General features: G+C 42.4%; 1 protein-coding gene across 1 annotated transcript in view; it reads right to left on the reverse strand.

Annotated features, from left to right (window-relative positions):
* Positions 1–14504, reverse strand: part of cntln (centlein, centrosomal protein) — a 420736-nt gene that overhangs the window by 41712 nt on the left and 364520 nt on the right. Inside the window, exon 25 of the mRNA XM_078215313.1 lies at positions 3242–3430. Coding sequence (XP_078071439.1) covers positions 3242–3430 — 189 coding nt within the window. The remainder of the gene's footprint in view (positions 1–3241; positions 3431–14504) is intronic.

A 14504-nucleotide genomic window follows, 5' to 3' on the forward strand; every position in this document is an offset into this window, starting at 1 on the left:
CCTATTCAATACCCACAGTTGGTCACAACAAAGCTTTAAGTTTCTTTTTCACAAGGATATGCCTTTACCAAATCAGATTGTATTTAATTATTTAAGCTGTGACCAATAAGAAGCCTATCAGGCAAGATTTTCTTGAGTCAAGGAAAGATTGGTTTTCCTGATGCCGATGGTCATACCAAACTCTTTACAGGTGTGAGAGAGTCTGTCCATTTGTGACTGAAGATGTTCCTCAGTGTGGAATGTTAGTGCGGCACTGTCAGTGTAGAATAACTCTCTGATGAGGACTTACTTTTATTCATTTACAGGCTGTGGGCATCGCTGGCTAGGCCAGCATTTATTGCCTGTCCATAGTTGTCCTTGAAAAGGTGGTGGTGAGCTGCCTTCTTGAACTACTACAGTCCCTTGGGTGTAGGTGCACAGAACACATTTTTGTCTTGGATCTCAGATGAGCGAGGCAGAACAGTTCTGTCAGTTCCGGTATGTAAATAAAAACTGTCTGTAGATGACCTAAAGGCAAATGGCAGCAGCAGAGAGAAGAAGATGCCAAAGAGTGTCAGTGCCAGACACAACCTTGTTTGACCCCACTGTGGGTATTAAAGGATTCTGATGTTGCCCCAGCTAAGCTGACCGTACCAATCATGCTATCATGGGAAGAGGCAATCATTGGAGCAGTTTTGGTGGGCAGTTAATTTTCTCCAGCAACTTAAACAAACCATCAGTGCTCACGTGATCAAATGCCTTGGTCAGATTGAGGAAGGCAATACAATTGTTCACGGCATTTCTCCTGTCGCTGTCAGACAGTGAAGATCACGTCAATTGTAGATCTTTCAGTTCAGAAATCGCACTGAGATTCGAGGTAGGTGTGTTCAGCCAGGATCTGCAGTCCGACAGGGGCAGCACAGGCAAATACTTTTGCCACAACGTTCTGCAGAGAGATACCTCAATAACTGTTGCAATCACTGCGGTCTCCCTTGTTCTTGCATAGGGGCACAATCCTTGCATCACTCATTTATAAGGGTACAGCCCCTCTCTCCTGCAGAGACAGAGAAGCTTGTGCAGATGCTGTTGGGAGTGCCGATGTCCCATGCTTGATGAGTTCGGGTGGTATAGCATCAGCACCTGCCACTTTGCCCACGGCAAGTGAATCAATAGCTTTGCTAAACTCTTCCACTGTGGGTTCAACATCCAACTCCTCCTGGACAGGCAGCTCTCTATGGTCTCTAGAGCTTCCTTGAAATCAGAATTCTCTCGAGAGTACAACTCAAGGTAATCTTCCACTCATCACTCCATTGTTTATTGCAGTCAGTGATAACTTTTCCTGTCTTTATTTTCAATGGAGCCTTTTACTTTGCTGATGGGCTTTGTTGCCTTTGTGATCCCTTCATGCATGCCCCCATCATTCTGTGTCAAAGGACATCTGGATACTCTGGCCAAGTTGTAAGCAGTTGTCCTTGGCTCATGGCCCAGTAGTCTGTTGGATAGTGTGTGCTGTTCAAAGATTCACATCTGGTGTTGATCGGATCCAGTTGGTGCCATTGCCCTGATCTTAGATATCAGCAGCACACCTTGTGGGGTGTTTGTTCTGAAAGAAGGTGTTAAGTACATAAAGCCCATGATAGCAGCATAGCTCCAGGGGTTTCTGTCCTTGCTTATTCATCTGTGCCAGGCCATAATGTCTGAGACAGAAGGGCCATGCCTCATGGTCAGTGCGCACTCTTACGTTGAAATATCTCAAAAGGTAAAGATATTCTGACTTGGGGATTCTGCTGATAAGAGTGTAAAGCCTCTCATAGGACTGGTCTTTCGCCTCTGTAATGGAGCACAGTGTTGGAGCACAGATATTTATGAGGTTAACTGATTCAAGATTCACTCTGGAGACTTGAGCATATAATCTAGGCCTGAACTCCACTGAAGCACTGAGGGAGTGCTGCACAGTCGGAGAAGCCGTCTTTTAGATGAGAATAAATGGAAATCCTCTCTGCCGAACATGGCACTATTCAAAGCTAATGCAAGGGTTGCAGGGAGTTGTGAGGAAGAACATTTTTACACAGCGAGTGGCAATGACCTGGAGCTCTCTACCGCCAAAGGCGTGGAAGTGGAGGCGATCAATGAATTCAAAAGAATTGGGCACATGAAGGAAAGAACCTGGTAGGGCCATGGGATAGAATGGGGGAATGGGACTGATTACATTGCTCTATGGAGTCAGCATAGACTCAATGGGCTGAACAGCCTTATTTTGTGCCATTTTGACTCTAGCTCTATGGGCAGGGGAAATCCCCCCGGTGCACTGAACAACATTTATCACTCAACAAATACCTTTAACATAGCTGATCAAGTCATTGTCATGCTGCAGTGTGGGGGATCTTGCTGTGTCTAAAACTGCTGCATTTTCTACATTACAACAGTGATGACACTTTAAAAGGACTTAATTGGTTGCAAAGCTCTTTGGGCTTCCTGAGGTTGAGAAAGGTGCTCTAGCAATGCATGTTTTTTTCATTTATATTCTCATATACACAACCCTCTTCAGGAATACCTCATCCCTCGGTAACTCAAAACGAAAGGTGAGATCACAAGCAGATTAGCCACGATCTTATTGAACGGTGGAGCAGTTCGAAGGGCCAAATAGCCCATTCCTGCTTCTAAATCCTGTGTACAGAGCACATACATTCTTATAAATTATAATAGTTGCTAGTAATTGATGAATCCTCATCTTCCATGATGGAAGACAGCACTTGGGGATAATGAAATAAAGACATTTATGAAAAGACAATGGCAGCTACTATTTTGCAAGATCGCACACCCTGCTGACAGAGGACTTCAAATTCAGCCATATAAGGTCATGCCAAGAACTAATCCTGTGAAGGACCGAGCTCGGAACACCCCAATAGGATCTGCTAACTTGTAGTTTGTCCAGATTTTTGTGAGCTTGCACGAGTCATTTGTGGTCAAGCAAGTGTTATATCTGAAAGGTTACAATTGAACAATACAAGATAATCAAATAAAAACAACAAAAGGTTGGTTGCAATTAATTACTCAAGAAGAAAGAAGAGTGACCTAAATTCAAAATCATATACACTTACTTATTGGTTATAAATCTGAACTGATCTTTTCACACTACTATCCTCAATCTTACAAATATTTCAGAAGGGGAATTGTCCTTATTAAAACACCATTTTCCTCTATTTATTATTCACTTCTTTATGATGCTGATAACTAGAATACACGTGCAAATGTTTCTTACCACTTCATCCTCAAGATCCAAAATATCTTGCACATCACTTTGTGAAATATTCAGAATTGATGCCGCCATGGATTGAGCTCTATTGATAGACTCTTTGGAAAGACCATCATGACTTATCTCTTTCACCTTTGCCTTTTTCAGTTGAGTTCTTCTGCTGTGGATTTCTCTACATATCTCTCTGGCTAGGGCCTGTCATAAAGAATCACACCATTATTTACACAGAAATGCACAAATATGAGTGATTGAAGCTTGCATTTCAACTGAGCCTTTGGGAAAAAAAACAGGTCAAGATGCTTCACAAAGACATGCGGAAAAAATGGAGGCTCAACTAAAGGAGATACTACAAGGGGACACCAAAAATTGGTCAAAAAGGCGGCTTTTAAGGAGAGTTTCAAAAAGTGGAGAGCAAGGTGAAGGCAGAGGAGTTTAGAGAAAGAATTCCAGAACATGGGGGCATTGGTGAGAGTGGTTAGAATGTAGGACTTGAGACCACAAAGAGTATTTGAGGCAAATAGCATAGATGCATTTAAGGAAAACTAGATAAACACGCGAGGCAGAAAGGAACAGATTATGTCAACGGTGAGATGAAGCAAATAGAGTGGGAGAAGACCCATGTAGAACATAAATATCACCATTGAGCAGATGGGCTGAATGGTCTGTTTCTGTGATATACATTCAGTGTAATTTTAATTCTTTGTAATTAAAGTCTCACACTAATATTATATCGGTTAGTTGCTTGTGTGTGTCAGTAGGCAAAATAAGATATTTACAAATACACTTTTTTCTTTGTGGCAGACTTAGTCTATGAACAAGTAAACCAGAAAAGTAGTTTCTAGTCAACCTGTGACTAGTGGTGTGCCGCAAGGATCGGTGTTGGGTCCATTGTTGTTTGTCATCTATATCAATGATCTGGATGATAATGTGGTAAATTGGATCAGCAAATTTGCTGATGATACAAAGATTGGAGGGGTAGTGGACAGTGAGGAAGGTTTTCAAAGCTTGCAGAGGGATTTGGACCAACTAGAAAAATGGGCTGAAAAATGGTAAATGGAATTTAACGCAGATAAGTGTGAGATATTGCACTTTGGAAGGACAAACCAAAGTAGAACGTACAGGGTAAATGGTAGGACTCTGAAGAGTGCAGTTGAACAGAGGGATCTGGGAATACAGGTACACAATTCCCTAAAAGTGACGTCACAGGTGGATAGGGTCGTAAAGAGTGCCTTTGGTACATTGGCCTTTATAAATCGGAGTATCGAGTATAAAAGTTGGAGTGTTATGGTAAGGTTATATAAGGCATTGGTGAGGCCGAATTTGGAGTATTGTGTACAGTTTTGGTCACCGAGTTACAGGAAGGATGTAAATAATATTGAAAGAGTGCAGAGAAGGTTCACAAGGATGTTGCCGGGACTTGAGAAGCTGAGTTACAATGAGAGATTGAATAGGTTGGGACTTTATTCCCTGGAGCGTAGAAGAATGAGGGGAGATTTGATAGAGGTGTATAAGATTTTGATGAGTATAGATAGAGTGAATGCAAGCAGGCTTTTTCCACTGAGGCTAGGGGAAAAAAAAAACAGAGGGCATGAGTTAAGGGTGAAAGGAGAAAGGTTTAAAGGGAATATTAGGGGGGGCTTCTTCACGCAGAGAGTGTGGAATGAGCTGCCGGATAAAGTGGTAAATGTGGGCTCACTTTTAACATTTAAGAAAAGCTTGGACGGGTTAATGGATGAGAGGGGTGTGGAGGGATATGGTCCAAGTGCAGGTCAGTGGGACTAAGCAAAAAATGGTTCGGCACAGACAAGAAGGGCCAAAAGGCCTGTTTCTGGGCTGTAATTTTCTATGGTTCTAGTTGGGACGTCTTGTTGAAGTTGTACAAGACATTGGTACGGCCACACTTGGAATACTGTGTGCAATTCTGGTCACCCTATTATAGAAAGGATATTATTAAACTAGAAAGAGTGCAGAAAAGATTTACTAGGATGCTACCGGGACTTGATGGATTGAGTTATAAGGAGAAGCTGAATAGACTGGGACTTTTTTCTCTGGAGCATAGGAGGCTGAGGGGTGACCTTATAGTGGTCTATAAAATAATGAGGGGCATAGACAAGGTAGATAGTCAATATCTTTTCCCAAAGGTAGGGAGTCTAAAACTAGAGGGCATAGGTTTAAGGTGAGAGATACAAAAGTGTCAAGAGGGGCAATTCTTTCACACAGAGGGTGGCGAGTGTCTGGAACAAACTGCCAGAGGTAGTAGTAGAGGCGGGTACAATTTTATCTTTTAAAAAGCATTTAGATAGTTACATGGGTATGATGGGTATAGAGGGATATGGCCAAATGCGGGCAATTGGAATTAGTTTAGGGGTTTTAAAAAAAAAGGGTGGCATGGACAAGTTGGTCCGAAGGGCCTGTTTCCATGCTGTAAACGTCTATGACTTTAAAGGGATTTGCACAGCTTCGGGCTTGGGCAGCTGATTACACCAAAGGTGGAAGAATTGGTGGAGCACAGATATCTTGGAGAGTTGGAAGTTGGGAGGAGATGACAGAAACAGGGAGGGGTGAGGATATGAAGAGATTTGGTTTTGGTTGATCAGACGTGCGTCGGAATAATTAAATCTAAAGGAGGACAAAGACATGGATGGGGGTTTCAGCAATGGGTGAACTGACACAGGGTGGTTGTGTTCTGATGCTCTCAATGGGAGAGATGTGTTCCCTTTACATGATACAAGCTGACAATCACACAGATGAGATTGGGAACACATGTCTAAGAGCTCACACGTGTGAAGCTGTGTCCCATCACTCATACTCAATGTTCCTCACTTCCTTTTACTTATGGTATATGTCTGATGATTCAAAGTCATCCTTTGCCCATTTTAAATAAATTATTCAGCAATTTGAATTAAACACATGAATTAAAATAGTGCAGCAATCCTTTTATGCACAATTCCAATTACCCTGCTATTTAAATTGAGCAACTTTTTATGTATTTCAATTACATCTTCAGTTTTTTTTAAACGTCGATTTGATCTGTTCATTGCACCCAAGCTCTGCTGCTACAGTTATTGTCACCATGGATTAGTGGTGGTCCCTAATGTTTCATTACTTATTCAACTTGTACTTATTGTTAGGCAAGTAGAGAACAATGATTGAGTTTTAAAGTGAAAGTGGATGACAATGACAGTCCATGTCCCATTAGATTGCTGGGTTGGCAGGAAGCTTTCTACAACAAAAGCACTGATTGGCAAACTGCGGGGCAGTTACCTATAAAATACATAATTGAAAGTTTACTGCCAATTAATCCTCCTAAACGATCAGTTAAATTGCAGGGGCCATTAAGGAAAATATGTGCAGCATCTTCAATGTTAACAATTGTGCCAAAGCAATTCAGATAGAGGTGTAAAGAAAACAGTGCCAAACCAAGGAGGAAGAGGATTGAAGAGGTTACTAAAGGTTGAAGGGATGGATTTTAAAAAAAGAGATTATTAAAGGGGCAGGTTTAGGGAGGAAGGTGTTACTATGAGATGAAGAGAGTGGAAGCAATAATCTAAATTTAATTACAATTGTGGTCATGGATCAAGTTTGCTCATGGTTTCCGAGTTTTCAGATGCTGGAGCTTGTAATTTCTGCACCCCATAATTTACATAAAAGGCACATACATGTTGCAACATCTGAAAAAGGTGTGTCAGGACTGCTAGCAATACGCTAAAGACTTCTCATTAGGTGGAGCAGGCACATATTTTGCAGCATGTGTGAACTGAAGACAACTACAATAGTTGCAGCAACTTAGAGCACAATGGCTTGCTTTCTTTGTCTTACTTCATTGATTGATGTAATCATTTTTCCAAGTGATACTGCAATAGCTATAATTAAAATCCGACCACATTGTATTCACACATTGGTCTGTGGAGAGTTCACAGGGAGAGGATATTCCCGGAGCAAAGAGCTCCCTTATTTCTGAGTTGTGCACTCGGCTTGATGACAGTTGCCCCGGAGCGACTTAAACCTGGCACTTGACAGCAACTTCCACCCTCGACAACCTTGTCTAATAACTCTAATAAAGTTTTGACCAGAGGGCACATTTTAAAATACTGAAGTTTAATATCGTGCTAAGGATGACAGTGGCATCTAAATGCTGGTCTGTCTTCCCAGAAGAATGCATTGTAGCGCCAACAATTAATCTTAATCATTTGTTATTAATGATTTATAATTGAGTTCATATTATTAGCATTACCATGCATCTGCCTGAAAGAGCCTGAAATCTTCACCTTGCAGTGGCTGCTTTTTAATAATGATGGGATAGTATTTGCAGATGTCAGCTTGAGTGGGAGCAACCCTGTCAATACCATTTGCAATATCTTGGAGGACTACTTAACAATAGCTTTGTGTATCCTGGGGCTCATGCTTGTCTCAGAGACATTTGAGGTAAGATGGAGAAATTGTGCCCTGGCTTCCTCCATACATACAGAGACTGCTGCCAAGGAAGTCTTGTGCCAGAGTTCTTTATCGAGTCTTGGCTGCAGACAAATTCACCATTCTCATTGCAACCATTAGATCTGTGTCATAGAGGTCTGCAGCACAGAAAAAGACCCTTCGGCCCATTGAGTCTGTGCCAGTCAAAGACACACCACCCATTAATTCTAATCCTATTTTCCAGCACTTAGCCCATAGCCTTATATGCCTTGGCATCGCAAGTGCACATCTAAATACTTCTTAAATGTTACGAGGATCTTAGCCTCCACCACCCTTTCAGGCAGTGAGTTCCAGACTTCCACCACCCTCTGGGTGAAAAAGTTTTTCCTCAGATCCCCTCCACACCTCCTGTCCCTTACCTTAAATCTATGCCCCCTGGTCACTGATTCCCCTCACCAAGGGGAAAGTTTCTTCATATCTATCTATGTCCCTCATAATTTTATACATCTCAATCATATCCCCTCAGTCTCTTTTGCTCCAAGGAAAACAACCCCAGTCTATCCGATCTCTTTTCATAACTGAAACTCTCCAGGCCAGGCAGCATCCTGGTAAATCTCCTCTGCACCGCTGCCAATGCTATCACATCCCTCCTATAACGTGGATTCCAGAACTTCACACAATACTCTAGCTGTTGTGGATTGGATGCAATACACAGCCATTTTGCTGTCTAAGTAGATGCTCAGGTGGTGGTCTCCGAATGTGTCATTTCTTACAAGCTGCTTTTTAAATTGTAATAACCTCGCCAAGGTCAGTCCTCTGGTAGAACGGTGCTTTATTGAAATAAAGGAAAGGGCTGCGTCCGTGACTCTCAATAACTCAAACCTGTGCTCCAGATCTCCAATACCCTGGTCCAGGGTTTTGAACTCTCGCCACTCGGTGTCACTGGCTAAGCTCCTGCTCGATCAGTAAGGAAAGTCGGATTCCACAGAGCCCTTGGGGAGATCGGTTAATGAAGTCCCATGTCCTTCTGGCCACGAGACCATCAATAGTTTTCCTTTCCGTTTTGTGAAGTGTTTCTTTCTGATGATAACTGCTGTATCTGCTGTATTTTCACCATCATATTACTTGACTAAACATTTTTGTGACTTGCATTTTAATAAATGCTAGGTACTGTGATGCAGTGTTGGCTGTAATTCAATTTCCTAATTAGAATTTTCAGCACAGTTTTTGCAATGCTTCAATGCCAGATAATCTGCAAGCTTCACTTCTGCTATCTGAATGCAAAGTTATTGCAATCTCTAAAGATATGTCTTTTTTATGAATCAAAGATTCCATTTTACACGTCTAAAGTCAGAGAAAGGTAAGTTACCTAGTTTAAGACAGCTCTTCGTTCTATGAAATGAGCTCATTGCCACGGGGCGGCACGGTGGCACAGTGGTTAACAATTCTGCCTCACAGCGCCCAGGACCCGGGTTCGATTCCTGGCTTGGGTCACTGTCTGTGTGGAGTTTGCACATTTTCTTCGTGTCTGCGTGGGTTTCCTCCGGGTGCTCCGGTTTCCTCCCACAGTCCAAAGATATCCGGGTTAGGATTGGTCGTGCTAAATTGCCCCTTAGTGTCAGGGGAACTAGCTAGGGTAAATGCATGTGGTTATGGGGATAGAGCCTGGGCGGGATTGTAGTCGGTGCGGACTCAATGGGCCGAATGGCCTCCTCCTGCGCCATAGGATGCTATGACTCTATGACAGGATGCTATTAGATCTGAGACACTGTAGATTACAGGCCATGAAGAGCCATTTCCTGTACTGGTAGATGTCTACATGATGGTGCCCTTCCTCAGGATGTGTTTTTTCTTTTAAGCTGTTCCTTCACAAGGTTTTGCTAAGTGTCTCTCTCTCTCTCTCATGATGTCTGCTCCTTTCCTTTCACCGTGCAGTACTTTCTGCTATATTTTCTCTATCATATTACTCAAGTAAAGAAGTAAAGGTTCACTAATATCCTTTAGGGAAGGACATCGGCTGTCCTTACCTGGTTTGGCCTACATGTGACTCCAGAGCCACAGCAATGTGGTTGACTCTCAATTGTCCTCAGGCAACTAGGGATGGGCAATAAATGCTGGCCAGCCAGCGATGCCCATGTCCCACAAATGAATAAAAAAAACATTTTGCAATTTGCATTTCAGGCCCTGAAAGAGCCACATGCTACACGACACAGTAAATTGTTAAGTAGTCCTCCAAGATGTTGCAGATGGTGTTGATGAACTGCCCCACCCAAGCTGGCATCTTATCCCATTATTATTTTTAAAAAAGGAATCTGCAAGCTGAAGATTTCAGACTTTTCAACTGTGAGATTAAGAAAGGTCTTCATTCTATGAAATGAAGTGCTCCACATGCTTGAAGATTTGTTCAGGATATCAACAGTGACAGGGACACAGGACATCATATGGAAGATTATATTCAATTCTGGAACTCAAAATAATAGCTTTTACATACTGAAGCAGCTTATTTAAGCAAACCAGAACTATTATAATTGCCATTAAAAACACACATTATAGCTTGAATCCTTCCACTGTAACTCTGGCACGAGACTTGTAGAATCCACAGTAAAGCTATCATTTCTGGGATCATATGGAATCCCTTGTAAGGGACAACCCCCACATCCGTAGTGTCTCCATCGAGGAAGGTCAGCACTGAGGACATCATTAATAATTACCTTTCTGGTCCTCGTGACTTTGCCTCCCTTGTACAAAGCATTGATTGTGACTGGATCTCCTAAAGAGTTCCCACCCTCACAGCTTTGTATGGTTCTATCAAATGGCCACAATAACGCAGGAAGGAAAACAAAGGCAGGAAAATATCCAACAAAATGAGAAAAACTGCAGGCTGTTCAACAGAATGTAATTCAAAAAGGAACAGGGAGGAGGAAAATGTGAAACAAATGCTAATATCAGGTTATTCTTCAGCACGTTAATTTTTGAGATTCCCCGAGAGATTTCTCCCACTTTGTAAAGAAATCCAACATTCTTTACCCAAAAGCTGGTTTAGCTTGATTTCTGCAGATCGCCTTCCTCCACTTCAAAATTCACACTGATTTTCAACAAAACTCTATTGCAGACACAAGGTCCAATATGGTATCTATCTCCTCCCTACATCCGATTAGAAACTATCCTCTGGGCAACTCCTCAGAACAAACATTATTTTCACTGTGGTCGGTGCAGACTCGATTGGCCAAATAGCCTCCTTCTGCACTGTAGGGATTCGATGTAATGCACAAGCATTCTAAAAAGTGACAACTGTGATGTTAATACTTTTACAGAATAATTTCATATACTGTCGACATATACCAGCATTACTGCAGACAGGAAGAAATATACAGTTAAATATATTAGTATCTTTGAAGAAAGTTAAATATTATGTTCTTAGGCTGACTCTCCTACCTTCAAGAATTTTGTATAACCTGCTCACATGTAAATTCCAAAGTTACGTGTGTGAATAATTACCAAATTCTAAGCAATAGTAATTTTTATTATCTTTGATGTATGAGTTAATCGTCATGCTTTGCTTTTTCCAAACACAGAATGTGTCAGGTGATTCCAGCTGTTTATTTGCTTTGCACATCCAAGCCTTATGAAAAATATCACTGAATTTCACTTTTCCCTTTAATGCTACAGGCATTCTTCATTGCAAATCACAAGTTGCCTGAGGTGCCTTTCCTCAGGCAATAACAACTTTAGCTGTTGTGAACAGTCTGCATGAGATTCTCTGGCAAGTCCAGGAGGAACATCCATGAAGAAGTACAAGGCCACCATGCAGAGTCAGCTCCAACTGGAGCCGTACATGCATATTCGAAAGCTGGCATCTTTTCAAAGGAATATGGCAAAGTTTCATTGCTTCATTTTTGCAGAGTTGAAATGAATCGATTTGAGCTTGATTAGTCCAATGCTGCTACCTTCCTACAAAAGAATCTCTTAATGGTTACTGAAAAGGAGAAAACTTGCAGACTACAGTAATAAATCCTACAGTAATAAGGAAGACATCCAACAGTAGCCTTGGTGAGGATATGGAGTGATTTATAGTAAAGGAGGGGGGGACTTTTGAATTTGAGTTGTGGGAAAGAAGAGTCATTGCCGGTTAGTGCTGGACAGAAGTAATAAACAAGAAGGTTTAGTGGGGGCATGATATATGTAGGGAATTGGAGAAAATGTTGCACGTGATGTGTTCCGGAATAAAAATCATAAATAAAAGGCTTTTGGAATAAGCATCATGAAAAGAGCCATCTTAAGTTCAAGATTGTAATATTACTTCAATTACATATTAAAAATGAAGCAGTCTCAGGCTTTAGGAATCTATTTTATGCATATCCTTTGAAAGCTCACCTTAAATGTTGAGGCCAAAACACTATGTTTTCAAGAGGGAGTTAGATAAAGCTCTGGGGGCTAAAGGGATCAAAGATATGGGAGGAAAACAGGAACATGTTAGTGAGTTGGATGATCAGCCATGATCATAATGAATGGTGGAGCAGGCTCAAAGGGCAAAATGGCCTCCTCCTGCTCTTACTTTCCATGTCTCAACAACTTTTATTAATATTGCATCTTTAATGTAATAAAGTGCTCAAAGGTGCTCCACAAAAGCACACGCAAAAAAATTTAACAACACGCCACATAAGGAGATATTAGAACAGATTGTAAGGATTGTTTTAAAGGAGGTGAAAGATATAGAAAGTTGACGAGATTTTGAGGGAGGATTCCAGGGCTTAAGGCCCAGGCAGCTGAGGGCATGCCCACCAAGCACGGGGTAATTAAAATCGGCACCATTCAAGAGACCAGACTCGGAGCAGCACAGATGCCTCAGAAGGTTGTAAGGCTGAAGGAGATTTGCAGAGATACAGGCTATGGAGGAAGTTGAAACCAGGAATGAAAATTTTAAAATCAAGACGCTGGTTAACTGAGAGCCCAGTAAGAAGTTTAACAACACCAGGTTAAAGTCCAACAGGTTTATAGAACATAGAACATAGAACAGTACAGCACAGAACAGGCCCTTCGGCCCACGATGTTGTGCCGAGCTTTATCTGAAACCAAGATCAAGCTATCCCACTCCCTATCATCCTGGTGTGCTCCATGTGCCTATCCAATAACCGCTTAAATGTTTCTAAAGTGTCTGACTCCACTATCACTGCAGGCAGTCCATTCCACACCCCAACCACTCTCTGCGTAAAGAACCTACCTCTGATATCCGTCCTGTATCTCCCACCACGAACCCTATAGTTATGCCCCCTTGTAATAGCTCCATCCACCCGAGGAAATAGTCTTTGAACGTTCACTCTATCTATCCCCTTCATCATTTTATACACCTCTATTAAGTCTTCCCTCAGCCTCCTCCGCTCCAGAGAGAACAGCCCTAGCTCCCTCAACCTTTCCTCATATGACTTACCCTCCAAACCAGGCAGCATCCTGGTAAATCTCCTCTGCACTCCTTCCAGCGCTTCCACATCCTTCCTATAGTGAGGTGACCAGAACTGCACACAATATTCCAAATGTGGTCTCACCAAGGTCCTGTACAGTTGCAGCATAACCCCACGGCTCTTAAACTCCAACCCCCTGTTAATAAAAGCTAACACACTATAGGCCTTCTTCACAGCTCTATCCACTTGACTGGCAACCTTTAGAGATCTGTGGATATGGACCCCAAGATCTCTCTGTTCCTCCACAGTCTTCAGAACCCTACCTTTGACCCTGTAATCCACATTTAAATTTTTCCTACCAAAATGAATCACCTCACATTTATCAGGGTTAAACTCCATTTGCCATTTTTCAGCCCAGCTTTGCATCCTATCTATGTCTCTTTGCAGCCTACAACAGCCCTCCACCTCATCCACTACTCCACCAATCTTGGTGTCATCAGCAAATTTACTGATCCACCCTTCAGCCCCCTCCTCTAAGTCATTAATAAAAATCACAAAGAGCAGAGGACCAAGCACTGATCCCTGCGGCACACCGCTAGCAACCTGCCTCCAATCCGAAAATTTTCCATCGACCACCACCCTCTGTCTTCGGTCAGACAGCCAGTTACCTATCCAATCGGCCAACTTTCCCTCTATCCCACACCTCCTCACTTTCATCATAAGCCGACCATGGGGGACCTTATCAAACGCCTTACTAAAATCCATGTATATGACATCAACTGCCCTACCTTCATCAACACACTTAGTTACCTCCTCAAAAAATTCTATCAAATTTGTGAGGCACGACTTGCCCTTCACGAATCCGTGCTGACTATCTCGGATTAATCCGTATCTTTCTAAATGGTCGTAAATCCCATCCCTAAGGACCCTTTCCATCAATTTACCAACCACCGAAGTAAGACTAACCGGTCTATAATTACCAGGGTCATTTCTATTCCCTTTCTTAAACAGAGGAACAACATTCGCCATTCTCCAGTCCTCTGGCACCATCCCCGTGGACAGCGAGGACCCAAAGATCAACGCCAAAGGCTCTGCAATCTCATCCCTTGCCTCCCAAAGAATCCTAGGATACATTTCATCAGGCCCAGGGGACTTATCGACCTTCAGTTTATTCAAAACTGCCAAGACATCCTCCCTCCGAACATCTATTTCCTCCAGCCTATTAGCCTGTAACACCTTCTCTTCCTCAAAAACATGGCCCCTCTCCTTGGTGAACACTGAAGAAAAGTATTCATTCATCACCTCGCCTATCTCTACTGACTCCATACACAAGTTCCCACTACTGTCCTTGACCGGCCCTAACCTCACCCTGGTCATTCTTTTATTCCTCACATAAGAGTAAAAAGCCTTGGGGTTTTCCTTGATCCGACCCGCCAAGGACTTCTCATGTCCCCTCC

Source organism: Mustelus asterias, chromosome 6 (assembly GCF_964213995.1).
Source record: "Mustelus asterias chromosome 6, sMusAst1.hap1.1, whole genome shotgun sequence".
In the NCBI taxonomy this organism is placed as follows: domain Eukaryota; kingdom Metazoa; phylum Chordata; class Chondrichthyes; order Carcharhiniformes; family Triakidae; genus Mustelus; species Mustelus asterias.